We start from the raw sequence: 22,355 nt of genomic DNA on the forward strand, positions 1-22,355 counted from the left end.
TGCCACTTTAAATAGTTTCCTACATCCATTGGACAAGCCCCAATGGTTAGAATTCAAAAACTAGCCGTTACTCACTGTTGGAAGGACAAAAAGTACTTCTGCAGAACTAGCCGTTACGCTTCTGCCCGTGTTTGGGTCGGCTCAACCTGTCCTTGGGTCGACCCAACTTTCACTTGGGTCGACTCAAACTTTCCTTGGGTCGACCCTCTCAGAAACACAGAAACTTGCAATTCAGCCTTCCTTCACTTGGGTTGACCCAACCTTTCTTTGGGTCGACTCAAGGTTCAGTTGGGTCGACTCAACTTCTTCTTGGGTCGACCCTCTCAGGGTTTCCAGAGAACCTTTTCTGTCATCTGTTCTGTCTTGCCTTTGGGTCGACCCACTCAGGGTTTGGGTCGACTCAAGTTTGAGTCGACTCAACTTCATCTTGGGTCGACCCTCTCAGTATTTCCAGAGAACCATTTTCTGAGTTGTTGAGAAGCTTGATGTTTGGGTCGACTCATGCTTTCCTTGGGTCGACCCAACTTACTGTTCATCTGTGCCATTTTTGCAGAAGTGTGCCAAATGCTTTCTTGATGTGCCGGGGTCGACCCAATCATCCTTTGGGTCGACTCAAACCACACTTTGCTGCATCTCAAGGTTAGATTCATTCATATAAACAATGAAATGTATCTTTATCAATTTATACAAATATACTGAGAGTAACAGACTTATAAATGAAGTATCGACTTAACTTATAACATACTCTTGATAATTGCTTGTTAATCATCAAAATAACACTATCATCCTCAATCTCCCCCTTTTTGATGATTACAAAATAAAGAGTATGAGCCTATTGATACTTATCTTAAAATCAGTTTTAAAAGGGCTCAAGTTGCTGAATTTCAGCTTTTCAAAATATAAGAGTGAAGTCTCCCCCTATATCATTCAAATGTTTCCAATTTGACCTTTTTGAATTGCTCCCCCTTTCATTTATAATTCATTAAAGATGAAACTCCAAAAATTTGAGATAAAACATGAGTTTCAGGTTATGTATCGAGGTGTGAAAGGTGCGTGCCAAATTCTGAAATTTTATGTGCCAAATTCTGAAATTTGATAAAAATTTTTGATTTGATCATTTTCATTGTTACAAATTGCTCTCCCTTAAATGTATGTGCTTTCCAATATGATTTTCAATTTGTTTTACAAGTTATTTCTCTTTTCTTACACAACTTCTTATTTCTCTTTCTTTACTTCAACTTCTTATTACTCTTTCTTTACTTCTTCCCCTTTTTGTTATCATCAAATAGGTGCATGGGAAAAGACACAATAAATAACAAACATTCAAACTTCATTGATCAAAATAGGAACATTTTAGTACATTCATGCCAAAAACAAAAGCAAATACAATGTTCCTCAATCAAAGTTTAAGATACATGATAAACACAAAATACATATGAGAACTAGATACCTATCCTAGGCTCTAAACAGAAATACTAATATCAGCCTAGGAAGTATCTAATGGCTGGGATTTAGTCCTCATCCTCCTAATATACGTGGCGAGGGGAGGTCGAGCCTGGTGAGACTGTGTCTGGCGTGGAGCACGACGAGCTGGATGACTCTGTGCCGAAATCTCTGACTCAGCAGCCTGTGGCACAGATAGTCCATGGGTCTCTCTCTCTCCGGAGTGCTCCTATCTGCTGCCTCAGATCACTGATCTCAGCAGACATGATGTCCAATCGGCTCGTCAGCCCATCAGTGACAGTCCTCGCATGAGCTGACATAATATCTAATCTGCTCGTCAGCCCGTCAGTGATAGTCCTCGCCTGAGCTGACATAATCTCAGTCATCCTACTCCAGAAATCATCTGTATCTCTCGGAGGAACAGATGACGATGGTCCAGCCTCCGAAGGTGCAGTAGGATGATCCATATGCTCCTCATCCTCAGGGATAGGGTCTCCAATATCTGGTACATCACCCTCTGGTGCCTCACCCTGAATCCCTGCTCCAATATGAACCCACTGCCCGTTCACTTTCTCATACCCCATACGTATAAGTGTCCGTGCAGTGTATGTATCAGTAAAGAATAGATGCCTGGATGCCTCCCCCTCGACAGATATGCCGTGCTGTCGAAAAATCAAAGTGAGTATCATACCATAAGGTAGGGATACTCTGGAGTTGCAGATCACCTTCCTCATCTGTCTCAGAATCATAGCCGGGAGATTCAGGGGAATACCCTGAATAATATGCTCCATCACTACTAGATCTCGCTCAGTGATGAGATCGAATCTCCCGCTCTTCGGAAATAAAATCCTATTTATGATACTGAGCAGTAATCTCATTTCAGCAGATAAAGAGCTTGCAATTACCTTCTCCGAAAAGTCGAAGTCTTCATTTTCCATTATCAACTGCAGGGCTCTCATCTTGTTTTCTGGCTTTTCCGGAGTGGCTCCTTCGCAGGGAAGATGAAGTAGCTCACTCAAACTCTCCTCGGAAACTCGAACCCTAACTCCTCGAACTTCCGAAATAAGCCCTCCCATTCCAGTTTTAAGGAAGGCATAGAACTCCCGAACTAATCCGGGGTAGATCATCACATCTAGGGAGCAAAGATACTCCCAACCTTGCCTTTGGATCCATTTCCTCAAACGGAACCCTTCTTGATCAAAGAACTCGGAATGGATCCTTCTCCCCGTTGTAACTAGTCTCCCCGCAAATCTTGCAAGTATAACTGAGGGGGAAGGAGGAGGAGGTGGCTCTGCACGTGCCTCACGTTGTGGAGACACTGTAGATGGCTCCGTAGCATGTCTTTCCTCACGTTGGATCCGTGAGACTCTTCCGGATCTCTTGGCTACGGCTCTTTTGGGTCCCATTTCTCCAAGATCTTAAGGAAATCTACTGTTTGGAGATGTTTGGAGGAATTTGGAGAGTGAGGAATAGAATATTCAGAAGAGGACAAGGGCAAACAGTGCCCTAATAGAGCTCTCGGGTCCCCCTTTTAACAGCGGAGTCCCGACGTTGGGTCGACTCAAGAAATTTCTTGGGTCGACTCAACGTTGGGTCGACCCTATTCTGGGTTGGGTCGACCCAAGTGCAGAATTTTTTCTTTTCTCTTCCTTTTTGCTTCTAAAAATTTTTCTTGCTTCCAATTCTTATAAATTCTTTCTGGGACAATGATACATGAGTAAGGAATCTATAGATGACAAGTTTGACTCATGTTTCATGGGTTTTTAGAAATTGGAGGAATGTATCACGAGACTACTTGCTCCTTTTTATATTTCTTCAATAAAAAGGATCACATATGCCTAATTCCCTCCTTAGCGTGCAGAATCTATCTTCACTCAATGGTTTTGTGAATATGTCGGCTAATTGTTTTTCAGTGCATATATGCTCAATACATATGTTTCCATTTTGCACATGATCCCTAATAAAATGATATCGTATTTCTATGTGTTTGGCTTTAGAATGCTGAACCGGATTTTTAGTAAGATTGATGGCACTAGTATTATCACACTTAATAGGAATATTATCTAGCTTAACTCCATAGTCCTCTAGTTGTTGCTTAAGCCATAGTACTTGAGCACAACAACTACCAGCAGCTATATATTCAGCTTCAGCTGTTGACAGTGCCACTGAATTCTGCTTTTTGCTAAACCATGATACTAAGTTGTTTCCTAAGAATTGACATGTGCCACTTGTGCTCTTCCTATCTAATTTGCATCCAGCAAAATCAGCTCATGATCTAGAAGAATAGATTGAGCAACAAAAGACAAAGTTGATTAGGAGTTGAGACCTAGTTTCTTGGTGATTTTGTAGTTTTCTATTCCAAGAAAAATGGAACCTTTCATTTAGATTTGAACAGGTAGACCTCGATGATATACATAGAAGCTTTATTCCCTGGTTTTGGAAACTAATTTGACGGAAGTAAATAGTGTAAAAACTCTCCATTTTTAGGTTCATACAAAACTCATCTTGTTTATTGTTTATAAGGGTGTTATTGAGTCGAGCAGGGCCAGGTTTAGTGAATCCAGCCCTAGACCTGTTGATCTTATGGTCTAAATGATTCATAATCTGTTGGGGGGTCAAGTTGGGTTTGCATTCAGTAATTAAAATATAACAAATCCTTGGAGGTGATTTACATATGTTTAGACCTACAGCTTACTAAGCGTGCATAAGGTCCAAATTGGTTTGGAACAGGTCCAAGTTTCCCATTGGGTACCAAAAAATATATCTTGGACAATTGATTAAGCTAATACTATCCATGCTTTCTAAAGTTTAACAATGAAACAAGCAACTAAATACTCTAAAAATTGAATTATGAAGAGTAAGCACTTGATAGTTAACCATTTATATTGATTGACTTAAAACTTGAAAAGAGGCAACTAATTTAAAGTCTAGACAAATATAAAAACATGTTATAATATGTCATTATTTTTATTCTTTCCACTCAACTAAGTTATATAAAAAATTTCATATGCCAAGACTTTAGAAATTGAAGTATATATGAATAAAATTAATATTATAGATATAAATAAATTGGGTATAGGTATTTGTGACCATGTTCGGTTGGCTCTAAAATTGTCAAACCTAGACTAGACTTGGAATTTTTAATAGGTCTGACTTTGAATCCACAACCTATCCATTCATCGGTGGGTTGAGATTAGGACCAACATGGATTGTTATGGATTTAGGTCAAGTAAGTTTATGAGTTAGAGTGATGACCCTCATTGTTTGTTTTGTTATGTGATGGATTCAAATTGGGAGGATTGATGGAAGAAATCCCTTCTCTCTTTGACACAAGTGAGGTTTGTTAGATAGAAGTACATACCTATGATACTTGGAAAAAGGAAACGAGAGAATTACGTTGGTTATCGAGGCATGTGGTGTAGATTCTAGAAGGAGACAGTGCCATGAGTCCTAAGTTGTTAGGATATTGGAGGGTGTGCATGACTGAAAAGGATCACTAAACTTGTTGCGAATCATTTTGGCCACTTCGAGTCAATTTGGACAAGTTTAGGAGCAACACTTAATATATTTAGGAATTTGATGATATTTGGTTTTCAAAATAAACTGATGAAAGTAAAACTTTCATTTTTCGAGTAAGATTTTGACTTGGCATATCTTCGAATTAGGGAGAAGTTAAGTGATATAGGAATCAAGATCTAACCCCAAAAGGATGCTTTGTATATTAGTTTTCTATCAATTAAAAAATTCAAAATAGATAAGCAAACCTACTTTCAATTTTCTATATTTTACTTTTTAGTTTTATAAGAGGCGCGAGTTCAAAAGATTGAAGAAATTGCTTCCACCTCTTTTCAATCAACTAGTATAATCGGTAGAACTAGATAACTGTTAGTTTGTAAATTTGAGGTCTTCTGAAAAAAGGAAAATGCTATGGGCTAAAGAGAACCTCAAATGTGCATGAGTCAAGGACAAGAGCATGCATGTAGGTGTCCATGTGAAAAGGGTAGTCTCATTAAAAATTACTGAAAGACGTTAACAAAAAAATGAGAATATCATATGATATAATAAGTGATACGATTTTAAGTTGCACATAAAAGGAGGTATGCAATGGATTAGAAGGATTTGAAGAGGGGAGTCTATGGTTAACATTTGGTGCAAAAAGGATGTAGGATAGGAAGATTGGCATTGTAAATATACTAGTAAAATAATATTGATGTGGGTACAGATCTATGAACAATTTAGGACAAATTTAAAATTTGCATGCCTGAGTAGGAATCGATTTTATATTACTTTTAATTTTTATATTTTCTTATACACTATCTTATCATACAAATGTGGAAGAAATAGACCTCTGTACCCCAACCTGAATCATGTAAACCTTGTGCTATTTTATACCACCGGATGTAGCTTAGTTTTGCATGAACCACTTAGTTTCATGTGCTTCCTCTTTTTATTTGCTTTTACTTTCTTTAGTTGAACTCTCTGGCAAATATATTTACATATAACTCGGTCAGTAAACAAAAGGATACTAGGATGTTGGACAGGGGCTAGCTTATACTCCAGGACATCCCAACACGAATATATGAATGAAAGTCATTTATTCCTAATCAAGAGAGAGAGTTCCTCTAGTATTCTTTATTTTTCCTTTTCCTTCTCAACAATAGATCCATGAAGGGGTGAGCTTCTACCTATTTACATTCACGGTTTTGCATATATTTTTAATATGGGAGGCATAATTTTGTCAAACGTGTCTGACATAGAAAAAAAACTACATGAAGAGCAATAGATCCATTGTCCAAAGCCCTAATGCAGAGGAAGAGATATATATAGGAATCAACCTAGGGCCATGATATACATACATACATACATGTGTGTGTGTGTGTATTCGCGTATTTCTTTGTTCCACTCAGATAATATCTTAACTTTTGTACAATTTAGCTTGCCGGCTTGACTTTTTTAATTGTATCAATGAACTGGTAGGGTCTTTCAAAGCCCCCATCTCCTTTGGATGATGTAAGAGAGGTGAAGGAGAAGGCATATTTTCCATCCAATATTCTTACATGAAAAATAAATCATGCTGCATCATTATTTTTTTTTCTAGATTTTGCGCCTTCAGCTCATAATATTACTGTCTCAGAAAATTTCACTCATCAAGGAGGCATGGCCGATGAAAGCAACGATATTCTGCAGGGACATCCTGATGCCTTCATGAATACGGCTACCGTGGAACCTGCAGCACCTCAGGTACACGACATAGATTTCGGATTCCATATTCAACAGGGTCCTCCGTTGCCCGAAAATTGGAACAATAAACGGAAACTTGAAGTCTTCGATGAATCTGATGGAACGAGCTGGTCGATTGAAAATGAGACGGTAATTAGAATCGTAAAAATGTTCAAGTCTGCCCCAGGTCAAAGCACGCATGAAATTCGTCAGGTGCGCAAGAAAAATAAGGAATAGGATAGAATGTGGCATCTCACAAACACTAAATTCTATATCTTGTCAGTTTCCCTTGGAATGAGTTGCAGACTATATATCATCTTCCCATCATGCATGGATTCTAAGAAGCTATGACACGGAACTTACTTTTTATTATTTACTGGTACTATCTGACCCTTGTTCTTTCGGGGTCGCACTTGCACCAGATTCTGCATCACCTTCCATGGTCCCTGAGAGTGCCATGCACCAAGACCCGGATTTAAGCCATCAGTCTTCCATGCCAAATCAAGAAGGCTTAAGCCAAATCATGGGAAGTGCGCATATTTACGCACATGATGAAATTGGTCAGGTGCGCAAGAAAACTAAAGGAATGGGATAGAATGTGGCATCTCCCTAACACTAAATTCTATATCTTGTTAGTTTCTGTAGGAATGAGTTGCAGACTATCATCTTCCCATCATGCATGGATTCTAAGCAGCTATGACACGGAACTTACTTTTTATTATTTACTTGTACTATCTGACCCTTGTTCTTTCGGTGTCGCACTTGCAGTCACATGCTGCATCAGGCACTGAAGGCAATCAATCTACTATGCAATTCCCACCACATCCATCTGGTGCAGCAGGTATTTCAAATGAGAGGGCCACGCACCAAGACATAAACCAATCGAATGTGCGTACCAGCGAGCACACCATTATCCCAAGTCAACAACTTCCTGCAACACCAACAACCAACAAAATGTAGAAGACAAATTATCCCAAGTCAACAACTTCCTGCAACACCAACAACCAACAAAACGATCTGACCTAGAGAAGAGAGTTCTGAGCACACCATTGGTCCATTGTTTATAACATAACGCTCTGACCTAGGGAAAACGGTTAGGAAAAGGCTCTAGGTCAATAACATAATCATCAATTGATATCTGATTGTGGTCAGTTGAACTTTCACCGGCTGTGGAGAATTGCTCGCTGGTACGCACATTCGATTGGTTTATGTCTTGGTGCGTGGCCCTCTCATTTGAAATACCTGCTGCGCCAGATGGATGTGGTGGGAATTGCATAGTAGATTGATTGCCTTCAGTGCCTGATGCAGCATGTGACTGCAAGTGCGACACCGAAAGAACAAGGGTCAGATAGTACAAGTAAATAATAAAAAGTAAGTTCCGTATCATAGCTGCTTAGAATCCATGCATGATGGGAAGATGATAGTCTGCAACTCATTCCTACAGAAACTAACAAGATATAGAATTTAGTGTTAGGGAGATGCCACATTCTATCCCATTCCTTTAGTTTTCTTGCGCACCTGACCAATTTCATCATGTGCGTAAATATGCGCACTTCCCATGATTTGGCTTAAGCCTTCTTGATTTGGCATGGAAGACTGATGGCTTAAATCCGGGTCTTGGTGCATGGCACTCTCAGGGACCATGGAAGGTGATGCAGAATCTGGTGCAAGTGCGACCCCGAAAGAACAAGGGTCAGATAGTACCAGTAAATAATAAAAAGTAAGTTCCGTGTCATAGCTTCTTAGAATCCATGCATGATGGGAAGATGATATATAGTCTGCAACTCATTCCAAGGGAAACTGACAAGATATAGAATTTAGTGTTTGTGAGATGCCACATTCTATCCTATTCCTTATTTTTCTTTCGCACCTGACGAATTTCATGCGTGCTTTGACCTGGGGCAGATTTGAACATTTTTACGATTCTAATTACCGTCTCATTTTCAATCGACCAGCTCGTTCCATCAGATTCATCGAAGACTTCAAGTTTCCGTTTATTGTTCCAATTTCCGGGCAACGGAGGACCCTGTTGAATATGGAATCCGAAATCTATGCCGTGTACCTGAGGTGCTGCAGGTTCCACGGTAGCCGTATTCATGAAGGCATCAGGATGTCCCTGCAGAATATCGTTGCTTTCATCGGCCATGCCTCCTTGATGAGTGAAATTTTCTGAGACAGTAATATTATGAGCTGAAGGCGCAAAATCTAGAAAAAAAAATAATGATGCAGCATGATTTATTTTTCATGTAAGAATATTGAATGGAAAATATGCCTTCTCCTTCACCTCTCTTACATCATCCAAAGGAGATGGGGGCTTTGAAAGACCCTACCAGTTCATTGATACAATTAAAAAAGTCAAGCCGGCAAGCTAAATTGTACAAAAGTTAAGATATTATCTGAGTGGAACAAAGAAATACCCGAATACACACACACACACACATATATATATGTATGTATGTATGTATGTATGTATGTATGTATATATGTATATCATGGCCCTAGGTTGATTCCTATATATATCTCTTCCTCTGCATTAGGGCTTTGGACAATGGATCTATTGCTCTTCATGTAGTTTTTTTTCTATGTCAGACACGTTTGACAAAATTATGCCTCCCATATTAAAAATATATGCAAAACCGTGAATGTAAATAGGTAGAAGCTCACCCCTTCATGGATCTATTGTTGAGAAGGAAAAGGAAAAATAAAGAATACTAGAGGAACTCTCTCTCTTGATTAGGAATAAATGACTTTCATTCATATATTCGTGTTGGGATGTCCTGGAGTATAAGCTAGCCCCTGTCCAACATCCTAGTATCCTTTGGTTTACTGACCGAGTTATATGTAAATATATTTGCCAGAGAGTTCAACTAAAGAAAGTAAAAGCAAATAAAAAGAGGAAGCACATGAAACTAAGTGGTTCATGCAAAACTAAGCTACATCCGGTGGTATAAAATAGCACAAGGTTTACATGATTCAGGTTGGGGTACAGAGGTCTATTTCTTCCACATTTGTATGATAAGATAGTGTATAAGAAAATATAAAAATTAAAAGTAATATAAAATCGATTCCTACTCAGGCATGCAAATTTTAAATTTGTCCTAAATTGTTCATAGATCTGTACCCACATCAATATTATTTTACTAGTATATTTACAATGCCAATCTTCCTATCCTACATCCTTTTTGCACCAAATGTTAACCATAGACTCCCCTCTTCAAATCCTTCTAATCCATTGCATACCTCCTTTTATGTGCAACTTAAAATCGTATCACTTATTATATCATATGATATTCTCATTTTTTTGTTAACGTCTTTCAGTAATTTTTAATGAGACTACCCTTTTCACATGGACACCTACATGCATGCTCTTCTCCTTGACTCATGCACATTTGAGGTTCTCTTTAGCCCATAGCATTTTCCTTTTTTCAGAAGACCTCAAATTTACAAACTAACAGTTATCTAGTTCTACCGATTATACTAGTTGATTGAAAAGAGGTGGAAGCAATTTCTTCAATCTTTTGAACTCGTGCCTCTTATAAAACTAAAAAGTAAAATATAGAAAATTGAAAGTAGGTTTGCTTATCTATTTTGAATTTTTTAATTGATAGAAAACTAATATACAAAGCATCCTTTTGGGGTTAGATCTTGATTCCTATATCACTTAACTTCTCCCTAATTCGAAGATATGCCAAGTCAAAATCTTACTCGAAAAATGAAAGTTTTACTTTCATCAGTTTATTTTGAAAACCAAATATCATCAAATTCCTAAATATATTAAGTGTTGCTCCTAAACTTGTCCAAATTGACTCGAAGTGGCCAAAATGATTCGCAACAAGTTTAGTGATCCTTTTCAGTCATGCACACCCTCCAATATCCTAACAACTTAGGACTCATGGCACTGTCTCCTTCTAGAATCTACACCACATGCCTCGATAACCAACTTAATTCTCTCATTTCCTTTTTCCAAGTATCATAGGTATGTACTTCTATCTAACAAACCTCACTTGTGTCAAAGAGAGAAGGGATTTCTTCCATCAATCCTCCCAATTTGAATCCATCACATAACAAAACAAACAATGAGGGTCATCACTCTAACTCATAAACTTACTTGACCTAAATCCATAACAATCCATGTTGGTCCTAATCTCAACCCACCGATGAATGGATAGGTTGTGGATTCAAAGTCAGACCTATTAAAAATTCCAAGTCTAGTCTAGGTTTGACAATTTTAGAGCCAACCGAACATGGTCACAAATACCTATACCCAATTTATTTATATCTATAATATTAATTTTATTCATATATACTTCAATTTCTAAAGTCTTAGCATATGAAATTTTTTATATAACTTAGTTGAGTGGAAAGAATAAAAATAATGACATATTATAACATGTTTTTATATTTGTCTAGACTTTAAATTAGTTGCCTCTTTTCAAGTTTTAAGTCAATCAATATAAATGGTTAACTATCAAGTGCTTACTCTTCATAATTCAATTTTTAGAGTATTTAGTTGCTTGTTTCATTGTTAAACTTTAGAAAGCATGGATAGTATTAGCTTAATTAATTGTCCAAGATATATTTTTTGGTACCCAATGGAAAACTTGGACCTGTTCCAAACCAATTTGGACCTTATGCACGCTTAGTAAGCTGTAGGTCTAAACATATGTAAATCACCTCCAAGGATTTGTTATATTTTAATTACTGAATGCAAACCCAACTTGACCCCCCAACAGATTATGAATCATTTAGACCATAAGATCAACAGGTCTAGGGCTGGATTCACTAAACCTGGCCCTGCTCGACTCAATAACACCCTTATAAACAATAAACAAGATGAGTTTTGTATGAACCTAAAAATGGAGAGTTTTTACACTATTTACTTCCGTCAAATTAGTTTCCAAAACCAGGGAATAAAGCTTCTATGTATATCATCGAGGTCTACCTGTTCAAATCTAAATGAAAGGTTCCATTTTTCTTGGAATAGAAAACTACAAAATCACCAAGAAACTAGGTCTCAACTCCTAATCAACTTTGTCTTTTGTTGCTCAATCTATTCTTCATAGATCATGAGCTAAGCCCCGATCAACATTTACTACAAAATCACCAAGAAACTAGGCCACTTGTGCTCTTCCTATCTAATACTTCCTCCTCAATAAAACCATTTAAGAATGCACTTTTTACATCCATTTGATACAATTTGAAATCCATGAAACATGCAAATGCTAGAAGTAATCTAATAGCCTCTAATCTAGCTACAGGAGCAAATGTTTCATCAAAATCTATTCCTTCTTCTTGATTGTATCCCTTAGCTACAAGTCTAGCCTTTTTTCTTATAACTAACCCATTTTCATCTAATTTATTTCTAAAGATCCATTTTGTTCCAATTACTGAGTTATGCTTTGGTCTTTCAGTTAATGTCCATACATTGCTTCTTTTGAATTGATTTAATTCTTCTTGCATGGCATTTATCCAATTAGTATCTTTTTCAGCTTCTTCATAAGTCTTAGGTTCTAATTGTGAAACAAAAGCAAGATAATCATTTAAATTTCTAAGAGATGATCGAGTTCTTACCCCTTGAGATGGATCACCAATGATTAAGTCTATAGGGTGTCCATATGCATACCTCCATTCCTTTGGCAAGTTTTGAGATTGTGGTGGCACGCAATCATCTCCCTTATCTTGAATTGGCACGTCATCAATATTCAACTTTTCAAAGTCGATAATTCATGTATCATCATCAAGTATATTTTCTTTCCTAGCAGACTCACTATCAGACTCATCAAATATAACATTAACTGACTCTTCCACTACAAGAGTTCTTTTATTGAATACTCTGTATGCCCTGCTAGATGTGGAGTATCCTAAGAAGATACCTTCATCTGACTTGGCATCAAATTTACTTAGATCCTCCTTGCCATTGTTTAAGATGAAACATCTACATCCAAATACTCTAAGATATTTAGCAGTTGGTTTCTTATTCTTACAAAGTTCATAAGGAGTTTTCTTGGTTATTGGTCGTATTAAAACTCGATTTAGAATATGGCAAGCAGTGCTTATAGCTTCAGCCCAAAAGTACTTTGGAAGATTTGACTCACACAACATCATGCGTGCCATTTCTGCCAATGTCCTATTTTTCCTTTCAACAACCCCATTTTGTTGAGGCGTTCTAGGTGCTGAAAATTGATGTGAAATACCATTTTTATTACAAAATTCTTCAAAGTGTTGATTTTCAAATTCAGTACCATGATCACTTCGAATTGCTACTAAGGTGAGTTTCTTTTCATTTATGATATTATTATATAGTTTCAAGAATTCTGAAAATGCTTCATTCTTATGTGCCAAAAATGAAACCCATGTATATCTTGAAAAATCATCAACAATAACTAGTCCATACTTCTTCCCTCCTAGACTCGCAGTTCTTTGATTTGAAAGATGATTTAGTTTGTTTTCCCAATGAACATGGTCCACAGATTTTCTCCTTTTCAAAAATCAATTTTGGCACATCTTTTATTAGTTCCTTCTTGACTAGTTTTGATATTAATTCCATACTAGCATGTCCTAGTCTACGATGCCAAAGCCAACTTGTTTCATTTTTCTTTTCTTCATTAGTAATTAAGCATAATCCATTTTTCTTGCCTAAATCATGAAGATCTACCAAGTAAATATTTCTTTGCCTTTGTCCTACAAGTGCAATGCTATTATTTTTAGGATTTGTGATTATGCATACTGACTTCAAATGTGACTTTAAACCCTTTATCACAAAATTGACTTATGCTAAGCAGGTTATGTTTCAAACCCTTAACTAATAAGACATTTTCTATAAATATAGATGGAGTAATGAAAATTTTACCCTTTCCAATGATATGCCCTTTACCATTGTCTCCATAGGTTACTACTCCACCCTTCTTTGATTCCAAGGTGACAAATTGATCTACGTCACCGGTCATGTGTCTTGAACAGCCGCTATCTAGATACCATCGTTTTTCCACTTTATCAGCTGCAAGACACCCCTGCAATCAAGATCAAGAAAGAGCTTTAGGTACCCAAACTATGTTGGGTCCTTTAGGGTTAGTACTTGATGTTCCTTTTGGAACCCAAACTTTCTTGAATTTAATCTTTTGATTATTACTTAATTTGTTTTGACTGGACTTTCTATAGTTACATTCATATGCTCTATGTCCTAATTTATTGCAGCAATGACAAGTAATATTTTCACTTTTAGCTTTTACAAAAATGTTCTTTAAGAATTTTTGTTTCCTATTTGTTTTATATCTTAATCCAGCCTTATCATATACAGCTTTTTGACTATCAAGAATCATATTTAATTTGGTAGAACTAAGTGTAAACTTATCTACTAAGGATTTATATTTTTCAGCATCTTCTTTTAACTCGATATTTTCAGCAATTAGATTCTTAGTTTCATTTTTAAGTTTCCTACTTAATGTTTCATAGTTATAAGATAGTTTTAACTTATCTTTGATAAGAGATTGATTTTCTTCTTTTAGAACTTTATTTTTATTGATAAGTTTCTTATGTTCTTCCATGAGTTCTAAGAATGCATCATGTAATTCATCAACAGTAAAATCACATTCAAGTTCAGAATCTACCTCATCGTCATTGGCCATATGACACATTTGGGCCGTCTCTTGATGATCTTCCTCTTCCGAACTTGACTCCTCACTTTCACTCCATTCAGCCATGAAGTTCTTCTTTTTCAGTTTTCTTGCCATCCATTTCAAATCTGGGCAATCTATCTTATAATGCCCGGATTTGTTACACTCATAGCAAATAGGAGTTTCTTTTTCCTTTTCTTTGTCCTTACCCTTTTCTTTGCTTGAGCTACCTTTGAGGAAGGGTTTCTTTTTATAAAATCTATTCTTACCTCTCATAAATTTTCTGAATTTTCTTCCAAGCATAGCCATCCCTTCTTCATCAAATTCATCATCATCATCTGAATCTTCCGATTCAGTTTGCTGTTTAGGGGTGGTAGTCTTTAGGGCAATGGGCTTTCTTCTCTTAACCTCATCTTCCGAATTTTGCCTCATTGTCAACTCATGGGTCATGAGTGATCCTAGAAGCTCCTCTAATTGCAGTGTGTTGAAGTCCTTAGCTTCCTGAATTGCGGTTACCTTGGCCTCCCAAATTCTTGGTAGAGACCTGAGAATTTTTCGCACCAATTCAGAGTTAGTGTAAGACTTTCCTAAACTGTTAAGCCCATTTATAATTTCAGTAAAACGAGTAAACATATCAGTTATGGACTCAGTAGATTCCATTTTAAACAATTCATACTTGTGTACTAATATGTTTATTTTTGACTCCTTAACTTGATTGGTCCCTTCATGAGTGACCTCAAGTTTGTTCCAAATTTCTTTAGCAGAGATGCAAGTAGATATTCTATTAAATTCACTTACATCTAATGAGCAATAAAGTACATTTATAGCTTTTGCATTTAACTGTGCCAATCTTCTATCACTTTCATTCTAATCCATTTTTGGTTTGGGTATGATAGTGCCCTCTATATTAAGTGTGGGTGTGTGAGGTCCTCTAGTAATGATGTACCATAATTCATAGTCTAAAGCTTGAATGAATATCCTCATCCTAGCTTTCCAATATGTGTGGTTTGTGCTATTAAATAGAGGTGGTCTATTTGTGGATTGCCCCTCACTCATAGAACATCCCACTTGGGTTGTCATGATCTTTAACTCTTGATTGTGAGATCAATAAGTACTATTGGAGCACCTTGCTCTGATACCACTTGTTGCCCAAGGTGACAAGCCAAGAAGGGGGGGTGAATTGGTTTCTTTTAATTTTAACTATCTTACTTGTGTTAAATGATGAGTTAGTAAACTTAAACAAATCACAATACAAACAACAAGAAGTATAGTGGTTCGGTGCTCTCCTTAGCACCTACGTCCACTCCCCAAGCGACCCCTTGGGAATTCACTATAATCCCGCGGATTACAGTTGGATTGTTTTTCGGGCTCACAATCCAAAAACCTTTACACTTTGGTTTTCCGGGTTCACCAAAAACCTATGTTGGTTTTACGGGCTCACCAACGAACCTATGTTGGTTTTTCGGGCTCACCAACGAACCTTTACAATTGGTTTCCCGGGTTCACCAATCAACCTATTCCGTTGGTTTTGCGGGCTAACCAACCAACCTCTACAAGTAGTTTAACAAACAAAGGAAGAAGATTTAAACTCCTAGATGAGCAAATAAAACAATATAATCTACAAAGAAGAGTTTAGAGAATATTTATCGCTTGATGTGACTTCTCTCTTTTTTGTCAAGGAAGCTTCTCTATTTAAGGGTGGATGGAGCTCTTGATGACTCTTTGAATCTGCTCAACCACTTTTCTTTGATTCTTGCATGAAATAACTTTACAAGATCTAAGCGTTGGACCAGCTGATTCGGAGTGTAAGGAAGAGGCCTCCCCAGTTAACGTTTATCCAGGTCCCTCTGCACCTGAAGGTGGACTTCTCTTCAATTGCTTGTGGCACAAGTGCTTCCATTCGTATGAAGCACTTGAATGAAGAAGATTAGGGCACTTTCTCTTTCTTGTGTACTCTTTGATATTCTTTGGAAAGAATGTTCTATCTGATGAATAGTGTCACTTTAAATAGTTTCCTACATCCATTGGACAAGCCCCAATGGTTAGAATTCAAAAACTAGCCGTTACTCACTGTTGGAAGGACAAAAAGTACTTCTGCAGAACTAGCCGTTATGCTTCTGCCCGTGTTTGGGTCGGCTCAACCTGTCCTTGGGTCGACCCAACTTTCACTTGGGTCGACTCAAACTTTCCTTGGGTCGACCCTCTCAGAAACACAGAAACTTGCAATTCAGCCTTCCTTCACTTGGGTCGACCCAACCTTTCTTTGGGTCGACTCAAGGTTCAGTTGGGTCGACTCAACTTCTTCTTGGGTCGACCCTCTCAAGGTTTCCAGAGAACCTTTTCTGTCATCTGTTCTGTCTTGCCTTTGGGTCGACCCACTCAGGGTTTGGGTCGACTCAAGCTTGGGTCGACTCAACTTCATCTTGGGTCGACCCTCTCAGTATTTCCAGAGAACCATTTTCTGAGTTGTTGAGAAGCTTGATGTTTGGGTCGACTCATGCTTTCCTTGGGTCGACCCAACTTACTGTTCATCTGTGCCATTTTTGCAGAAGTGTGCCAAATGCTTTCTTGATGTGCCGGGGTCGACCCAATCATCCTTTGGGTCGACTCAAACCACACTTTGCTGCATCTCAAGGTTAGATTCATTCATATAAACAATGAAATGTATCTTTATCAATTTATACAAATATACTGAGAGTAACAGACTTATAAATGAAGTATCGATTTAACTTATAACATACTCTTGATAATTGCTTGTTAATCATCAAAATAACACTATCATCCTCAGAGCCCTAGGAAGTTTCTAGTATATGCTTGCAATGAAACTAATGCAGCATGTCCGAGTTACAGATCAGCTAGCTATTTAATGTTCTAAAAGGCAAGATCGGAAAATCATGGTGAGACATTTACATCATACTAAAATAGCAAGCACGATTATTGCTAATGGCAAAAAGACAAAATAGCAAATATAGTTACCACTCAACAAACACCTAATCAAAGATAACACACCAAATTCTCAAAACGGCAATCTTTTATCATGGTGCCTCATTCACTTCAAAAAACATAACTCTCATACCCACTTCCCAGCCGTTTCCTTACCCTAAAATTGTTACTGAGTATCAAATAGAGGGGAGAAGAAAAGGAATAATGCTCTCTCTCCTAAAACATAATGAGAAGATATTACTAAAGAATAGTACAGTAACAAAGCCCTTCTAGCAAGGGACAGCAGTATAAAGGGAATTATTTTTGTTCAAGGTGCCCAAGATAATAGAGAAGTTTTCTCATGTTTGGTCCAACAAAGAACTAGTTTTTTAAGAACTAGAACTAGAGGAAGCCTGTCCAAAATTGGGCTGAGGGAAAAACTCAACCACCATTACTCAACATCTAGTGCCTTCACCAAGTAAACTAGTTGGCACCCTCAGACAAAAAGATAGTAGATCTGCAAAAACCAACCCCCCATCCTCAATAAACTACCCATTCTAAAACACCAGTTGGGTACCTAGTTGTTCATTTCAAGAAGATTTTTTAGGCACAAAATGATATTAAAACAAGTTGAATGGATTCATGCATTCTTTTTCTGTATACACATGAGAGGACAAGGAGAAGAGGATATGAAAAATTTTTATTTTTTGAAAGAATTGTATTGAACACTTGAACTAGGGTCTACCAAACCAATCCAAACCACCAGTTTGAGGTGTACTGACTTGAACCAATGCGGACCCGAGTCGGTTTGGCTATTTGATTTAGCATAGATGCAAAATCAGTCTAAACCAAACAAAACCACATAGTTCTGCTCAGTTGGGCATGGTTCTGACCAGTAGGATGCCGACCATGGGGACCTCACCTCTGTCATCCAGTGGCCCCTTCCACGGCCCACCTCTCTCATCTTCTCTATCGCTCCACCATGCACTAGCCTCCTCTGGGACCTTCAGCCCAATCCGCTTCCCCTTCTCTGGAAGGTCCTTCCTCCTCTTCCCACCCTCTGAGTTCTTCTCTCTTCTCACTCCCTCGTTCTCGTCAACACATGATCAACGCCCACGTGCATACCATGTGTCGGTATGGTACTATACCATACCGACCAACTGCCTGATCATTACAGTCACATACTGGTTTTGCAAACCTTGCTTGGAACACCGAAAAACTTGCCTAAAGAGTTGGGATACCCTACACAAGTCCTAAAGAGAAATTTAAGATAATTATAAGAAAAAACCACTCGCATTCAAAGCATTGCTTCAAGGAAAGCTTAAAAAGAATTGTTTTCAGGTTTAAACAATTTATTATGCTGCTGAACACTAACATCTAGAGCTACATAGAAGGAATCTTTTTTATGAAGTGATGAGTCTGCATCAACGCACCACATAATTCCATTATGTATCAAACTTAACAACCATAAGCGAAATAAAGAGTATGGACTTAGTTCTATGAACAATGGGTGTGTAACAGGTGAAAAGTTGATATAAAGTCTTGCATAAGAAGCTGAAGCATCAAGATTCATGAAGCATAAATAAGACAAAGGCAATCTCATGAGACAACATGGAAAAAGGTACTTCACATAAAAACTATTCTCACATGAATAGTTGTGCAATTCATCAACTGGCTTGTTTCCAAATTTACTACAAAGAAGCCTTCCTCCATGTAAAAGAGGAAGGAGAATACTTCAAGAGGCAATGGCTTTTATGTGATCATTGGGAAAAAAGTAGTAGCTCAGATTCATAGTCCATTGGCATATCACGAGACTATTCTTGGTTGATTTGTTATATATACAAAACATGATGGGCAAATCTCAAACCTCTCTATGATGGGAGTTGAAAGTAGGATTTGTAGTGAAAATTTGAAGATTTTTTATTCTTTGAAGGACGGTTGTGGGATTTAGACTACATTAGTCAAGTTTTTCCAAAGAAAATATGCTATGACTGAACCAGCTATGAGGCACTAGAGTACAAAAATAATTAAAATCAGATGACGCATTTAACTAGGAATTATTTCAGGAACACAAAATTCAAATTTATACAAGTAATGGAATTATCAATTCCAATTGGTCTTGCAATGATGATGGCTAAAATCAAGGGAACAAATAGAGTAGAATAGAATAGTGTAGTGTATTATGTAACAACAGGTAGGTGATCCGAGAAAAGAAATATCACCCTATGCTTTGAAGGACATAATGGACAAGAAAGTTTCAGAATATATGAAATGTGGATTGGTTTAAGTAACACTGATGTCAGAGATCATTCATCTAAAAGTTGATCGACGGAATTCATCTAAAAGTTGATTGAAGGGAACGAGTAGAAGCCAAAGCATCAAGAAAAAGCAGGTAAAACATAAAAAGTTGAACAATCAAGAAGACTAAAAGCAGGCTTGCATGAAGCTGCATAACAGAAATTAATGGAATCTCCTGCCCCATCTTTCATTATCGCAACAAAAGACTGCTTATGTCATACATGTTTGATGCTATGCCACAATAAGTAATCCTCAACCTTTTTCTGTTGGTGTTACAAGATTGGCATCGAACAACGATCATGCTATTAGCTATGCATGAAATTATGGCAACTACCAAACAATATAATTTAATTTTTCTTCAAAAAATTATAAAAAATGGTTAGGTACAAAAGAAAACAACAATATTTTGACCTCTAACCAATTCTAAATGTCCAAATCATCTAAATGGTTATCTGGTTACCTATATCAAGCAGATACAAAATACAATAATAAGTTTCTTCAAAACCTAGGTCATAGACTTGCTCTAGTCCTTGATGCACCAGTGTTGTAATAAAGATATTAGCTGTGGATAGTAGGTATCAGGTATCTCATCCATCAAGCTGGCATAGAAACATAGACACAAATATGACCACTTCTAACACTAACATAGCAATAATGAAATTGAGATCATAATTGTTTTTCCACTGTCTTTGAAGGACATACAGCTTGTTCTTCAGTTAGATTCTTTCTCGACTTAAGTTCATCTTAATAACTGCATTTCCAATCACACTTGTTCTGTGGAATCCTCTCCCATATAGCAAAGGTGATAACTGATCCAAAGTTTTAATATAAATTCCTTACCATGTCATATCATATCCCTAAGGAGAACAAGCTAAAAAAGTAAAAAAGTCATCCTTTATATATTTTGAAATACGGGGGGTAAAAGGGCTAAAGTCTGCAGTTATGCACGTAAACTTCATGCAGCTTGGGTAAGGGTACAAGTATCGATCATCCCAACTCTTTAACATATAAATGATTCTTCAGAAAACATAATCAAATGAATTGCTATGATGGTTTATGTGCTACCTTGTTTTTTCAAATTTAATAGGGTTGATTTCATATATCTTCCTCCTATTTTCCTCTTTCTTTGCCTTCAATTTTAGCTTGTGAGTCTAGTTTTAGTTGGAAGGATGATCATAAATTATGTAGCAGGGCATGATCAAATCCTACATATGTTATGATGGGCTGCATGATTGTTGAAGTATGATTTCCAAATAATACATTAAAATTGGAGACCACCTGGACCATGAAAAGAAGATCAATTTAATGCTACAAAATGCATTTCATTGAACAGCAGAAAAAACAGATTTTGCTCAATTTTTTCAATGTCTTTGAGATGACTCAAAGTTGATGTTATAGCATATCTGCAGTTACGTACACAAGCAAGTAGGGTTGCATCAGGTTAGACTGGGTTATGTTTGATCCGGTCCCAACCCAACCCAATTTCATATCTGGTTCATGATTTTGGATCCATACTCAACTCAAAATGTTCAGGTTTGGATCCGATCCTGATCGGGTTGGTTTACAGTTTGAGTCAAACATCTAGCTATTCTTTTATAACTATATATAATAGTTTATAATTAAATACAAAAGCAATAAAAAATTAAATAAAACTAAAAAAAGTTGAATTAAAGTTGAATTTTCATTCAAAAACTTCTAATTCTTTTGAGTTTTTTTTGATTACGATGAACTAAATACTTGTTCGCTACAAATAACTGAATTTAGTGCTATACTTTATTAATTTTTTGAATTTTGATTCAAGGGTGTGCTCAATCGCTCTCTAGCCACTCAGCCCTACGCTTTTAGTGCATCCGGGCTGAGTGAGCATAGTAGGGCTATTGAGTGTCATCCCTACCCAAGAATATCTCCCTACTAGCTTAGTGTTTAGCCCTCTCTCAAGGATTTCATCTAAATGATTGATCAATCTTAAATTTACAAACTACAATTTTTAAAATATATTGTTACATCTGAAAGCATTATAAATAACAATCCAGCGAAACAAACATATGAATGTTTAAATATTATTTAAGTAAGAATAAATAAGCATAGCTGTTGAGATCAAAAGAAGAAATAGTTTAGATAAGAGATCATTTAATGAATTGAAAAAGATATTTAAAATGAAGGAGAAGGAGGTTTATATGATTCTGCTAGATTGTGTTTGGGTTGGTTTGAGCCCATTTTTTGTTCATCCAACTAAAAAACTTGGACAATATAAAGGCCAAGCAGGTTGAGATGGGTTGAAAAATACAAGACCCAGACACAACATGGAATTTAGATTAGGTCCAAACTTCTGAACATGACCCAACGCATGATTCTTCATATATGGATTGGGTCGAGTCAAATCAGGTCAAAACTAGATTAGAGGTTGACCCAAACCATTTGCATCCCTACAAGCAAATAAGAAAAATACCATATAATTGATATGTAAATAGACTAATGATATCGCTACACATGTCAATGCTTCCATGAGATTACATAAAGAACTGCTTCCTACATTGCCAGTCTGTCCCAATCATCCAACAGATAATCTAGTACTAGATAAATAAACAAATATCAAATTGATGAAAGGCATACCTTATCCTCCAGCTCTTTTTCTTCCAACTCATTTGCTTCACCCTCTTTGTTATCCTTACTCGCCTCAGACAATGGTCCATCCTCCTGCAATGGCTGCTTCTCAGGACTTGCAAGCTTCTCGTCAATGTTCCCGTTATCATCAGTCGCCCTACTCCATAAAAGTGATAAAACATTTCCAGCAGTGAGCGTAACTCCGCAAAAGAAAAGAAAAATACCTAAATAAAGCCCATACAAACAATGCAATCA

At 37.1% G+C, this 22,355-nt stretch overlaps 1 protein-coding gene and 1 long non-coding RNA gene across 2 annotated transcripts in view; both read right to left on the reverse strand.

The window, feature by feature from the left end:
• Positions 1-22,355, reverse strand: part of LOC103722810 (RGG repeats nuclear RNA binding protein A-like) — a 28,446-nt gene that overhangs the window by 5,008 nt on the left and 1,083 nt on the right. Inside the window, exon 3 of the mRNA XM_039129304.1 lies at positions 22,110-22,257. Within this exon, the coding sequence (XP_038985232.1) occupies positions 22,110-22,257 (148 nt within the window). The remainder of the gene's footprint in view (positions 1-22,109; positions 22,258-22,355) is intronic.
• LOC120111638 lies at positions 7,756-9,095 on the reverse strand. The gene is made up of 2 exons (XR_005513058.1): positions 8,534-9,095; positions 7,756-7,978 (listed from the first exon to the last, which is right to left on the reverse strand). It is a non-coding gene; the product is annotated as an uncharacterized LOC120111638 (long non-coding RNA).

The sequence above is a fragment of the Phoenix dactylifera genome, chromosome 8 (assembly GCF_009389715.1).
Source record: "Phoenix dactylifera cultivar Barhee BC4 chromosome 8, palm_55x_up_171113_PBpolish2nd_filt_p, whole genome shotgun sequence".
In the NCBI taxonomy this organism is placed as follows: domain Eukaryota; kingdom Viridiplantae; phylum Streptophyta; class Magnoliopsida; order Arecales; family Arecaceae; genus Phoenix; species Phoenix dactylifera.